Raw genomic sequence first — 3,965 nt, 5'->3', positions numbered from 1 at the left:
AGAAAGACGTGTATCAAGTTTACGTAGAATTAATCTATTCATTACAACTATACGCAAACCATATATGACATGTTAGACTTGTTATGGTGGACCAATGTATCAAATTCTATCTTTTGCTTTTGAAGTGTGAATTCTTAATATAGCCTAATTACTAAAAAGATATCACACAGCAATTAGATCTGCAAATCACTGACTAACCAATTGACAGGATAAAGAAAACAAACTCATGCAAAATAAACTGAACAACATGGAACGGAAAATGGACAAAAAGCAAGGTCAAATGAGAAGCGACAATTTAATATTCCGTGGATTAGAAGAAGATGTTGACGAGACATGGGACGATACTGAAAATAAACTCAAATCCTTTATTTCAGACAATCTTGACCTGAATGGTGACGAAATTGAATTTGAGAGAGCACACAGATTGAATAATGCAAAGTCAAACCCCAAACCCATTATTGCCAAATTTTCAAAGTATAAGCACCTCGAGCAAGTTCTCAAAGCTAGTGCGAAACTGAAAAATACTGAATACAAGATATATGAGAACTTTTCGTCGATGTTCCGAAAGAAACGTAGGAAAATTGGCCCGTTCCTGATGAACGCAAGAACGGAAGGCAAGAATGCACACCTGGAATATGATAAGTTGAAAGTAGATAATGTAATTTACGTCTATGATAATATCAAGAAAACTAGACAGACCGATCAACCAAACATAGGACGGAGGCCGAAGCCCGAAAAGTGAACAAAATCGGACATCCACAAGTGACATATCGAGTCAGCGTAATAACAATCAACCCAAGCAACACACAAATGTACAGACTAATTTTCTATTTTGGAATATCAATGGTAAGTTACTCTCAAAGTTGGGTGACTATGACTTTTTAAACTTTATTAAGGAATTTGAATCTGTTTGCTTAGTAGAAACATGGCTAGAACATGGAAATGAAATAATACTTCCTGGATATGAATCTATTCATGTTACCAGAACTAAGAATTCAAATTTCGGCAGTTATTACAAATGTCGGTTGTACAAGGCATTCAGGTGGAATTTCTTTGTTTTACCGAAACACCTGTTATATGAATATTCAAAAGTTGAAAAGTGCATCCGACACATTATGTGGGTGTTAATTAAGTCATTCTGTACCAACTATCGTCCTATTTTATTGGCGGGTATTTACAGATCCCCAAGTGGGTCCTTTTCATATGCAAATGAAAATGTGTTGGCTATCTTAGAAAATTAATTAGCCCAATATATCGACACGTACCCGGATGCTGTGCTATTTATTGGGGGTGATTTCAATGGTAGAACTGGGAATAAAAATGATTATATAACTGATGGTGACGTGTCGCATTTACCTATTGGGGACGTTTACATGGTGGATTCACCATGACCTCAAAGAAATTCAGTTGATTCTGAAGTAAACGCATACGGTAGAGAAATGTTGGAATTTTGTAAATCTGCAGGGGTCAGAATAAGTAATGGTAGATTTGTAAATACTGATAGTGGGTACTTCACTTACATTTCACGTAATGGTGTCAGTGTGGTTGATTATATTCTTGTTAAAGAAGAAACCTTTCCCATTGTACAGTATTTTACGATTGAAAAACGTCCCGAATCTGACCATCTCCCTTTGAAATTTGTTCTTTCTAATTTCTGTAATCACCATCCCAATACTCATAGCAATAATAGTAATGACAATCATCTTCCTGATCGTTATGTTTGGAAACAAAATCTTATAAAAAGCTACATAAATGATTTCCTTCGAAATGATATTTCAGTGAAAATTAATGAAGTACTGAACATTATTGCTATGGGAAGGGTTGATGAAGCTATTGAAGCTTTATTGGATGTAATTAAATGCTGTGCTCATAGCATGAGACGGGATGGCGATAAAAATAATACACGCTTTCGCACGGATAGTAAAGAGGGGTGGTTTGATAGGGACTGTGTAAATATGAAAACATATGTGAACAGATGTTTGTCATATTTTAGAGGCAACAGAAATGGCAAAAACCTTGAAAAATCCAATCAAGCAAAAAAATATTACACAGTTGATTGTAACTAAAAAGAGAGAGTTTAACGCTCATAATTTAACTAAACTGAGATTATTAGCGACACAACCTAATACTAAAGAATTTTGGTCTTTGTTCAAATCAAAATCGAGTGGTCTGCCGGAAAGTATACAAGCATTTGAATGGTATGTTTATTTCAAAGCCTTATTTAACCCTGGAGAAACAATGGATCCAGATAACAATGAGTTTTCCAACTCTGCCTGTAGGGAATTCGAATTCATTGTAAGCTCCAAATATATTTTGTGCAAATGTATATAAAATGAGGACATTTTCAACTCAGTATATTGTAGAATGTCAGCAAGTATTGGTATTGGTTCAGGTAAGTGTCTTGCGTAGGGGGAGGATGCACATTGAGATTCACCAGATTCAACAGCTACATTGGTGACTTCCAAACTTGGCCCAGAAACTGTACAGTTTGTGATGATAGAGAGTATTTATTGGTTGGTTCCTAAACCACCTGTCTTATTTGTTATGCATTATTTTAATGACCAGGTGTATTCACCTACTGTTAATTAACATAGTTTTTAAATAGCGAGGAATACAGTGCCACGTCGGCTGTTCTACAATTGGTGGGAGTTGAGGCAGTCCACGGCTCGTTCCTGAAGTTTTCTCAGTGGTTTCGTCAAGGGAGGCCCGTCTTCACTGTAGCTGTCCGGAGAAGTGTCGTTCTCCTGTAAAGTTGGACATTGCTGAGAGTAAGCGGACCCTGACGTATGATATGAATGGTGCGGACATTGACGTCAAAGTTTGGAGATAAATACTTCGAGGACCGTTCGGTACAACGGAGGAACCGTGAGTAGAAGTTTGTCCCACGTAGCCGCCTTCAACACTCAACGAACTCGCCGTCCTGGGCTCTGTACTCGGTAACAGTTTGTGTGCACCACCGGTAAGACTAGAAGTCGCGAGTCAAGTCGCCAGTCAAGTTTGATAACCGAACATTTTGATATATAGAACATTTGGAACCCTTTTAGTTAATAAGTTTGTAAACCATGTAATACATGTACACTTTCAAGCCTTATTATTACAGTATATTTTGTTTCATTACGACTGAATTAAATAAGATAATTGTTAAGTGTAATGCTGTGTAGCGTCCTGTGTTTGACCGTATGTTGTTTCGACTGGAAATTGTGGGGAAAGTATTTAATTGTGCGCTATTTGGCTACTCTAAATTTTCGGTTCGTAACAAGTTTACATCTTGTTCCCTTTTTGGTTTCCAACATAGTGTACTATTCAGAAAATGTAGTGCTTCAAACGATGACAAAGCACCACTTCTACCCACTCTGCTATTGTTGTTATGGACCAGTTGTTTAAAATCATTTAGGAGGCGTTCACCTTTTGTTTTTACAGCATTGTGTTGTTTGTCTATATTTAAGAAATATTTACACCATGTTGGTAGTACTTTGTTCGTAGGACCTGGTAGGCCATCTACACTGATGCAGTAACATTGGTGTGTGTATACTTTCCGCCATGTCATGTATAGAGAAATATAATCTCATTTGGTGATTTGACGACATGGTATAGAGAACATTTGTCTGTACGGATAGCAAAATCAACTCTGAAGTGGCGTAGGTAAGGGGGGTGGAATACTATTGTAGCTGGCTCCATTATGCTTTACACCAAATATGTTGACCTTGATACATGCATACAATTTGTTCATAATGCTGTACTGCATATCTGTTCGGAAAAATCACAAGAGAATTATATAATTACCATAATTGTTTACAAATAATACATTGTTATAGAAGCATAACAATTGTTGAAGTTTATTCTCATTTCAAAAATTAATACCAAACAGAGAAAGCACGGTGAAGGTAAAGCCTTTTTTTCACTGTGAGCTAAAATTCATAATATTTAATTACACATTATATATTTGAGTTCAATAAATTGTCAAA

At 36.3% G+C, this 3,965-nt stretch overlaps 1 protein-coding gene across 1 annotated transcript; it reads left to right on the top strand.

Moving 5' to 3' along the window:
- Positions 1 to 247: 247 nt before the first annotated feature.
- LOC144432738 (uncharacterized) lies at positions 248 to 742 on the top strand. Its single transcript, XM_078121010.1, has one exon. The coding sequence runs from the start codon at positions 248 to 250 to the stop codon at positions 740 to 742; it is 495 nt and encodes a 164-aa protein (XP_077977136.1).
- The last annotated feature ends 3,223 nt before the right edge of the window (positions 743 to 3,965 follow it).

This window comes from Glandiceps talaboti, chromosome 3 (genome assembly GCF_964340395.1).
Source record: "Glandiceps talaboti chromosome 3, keGlaTala1.1, whole genome shotgun sequence".
Classification (NCBI taxonomy): domain Eukaryota; kingdom Metazoa; phylum Hemichordata; class Enteropneusta; family Spengelidae; genus Glandiceps; species Glandiceps talaboti.
Note: the sequence above shows the minus strand (reverse complement) of the source record. Positions and strands in the feature narration are given on the sequence as shown.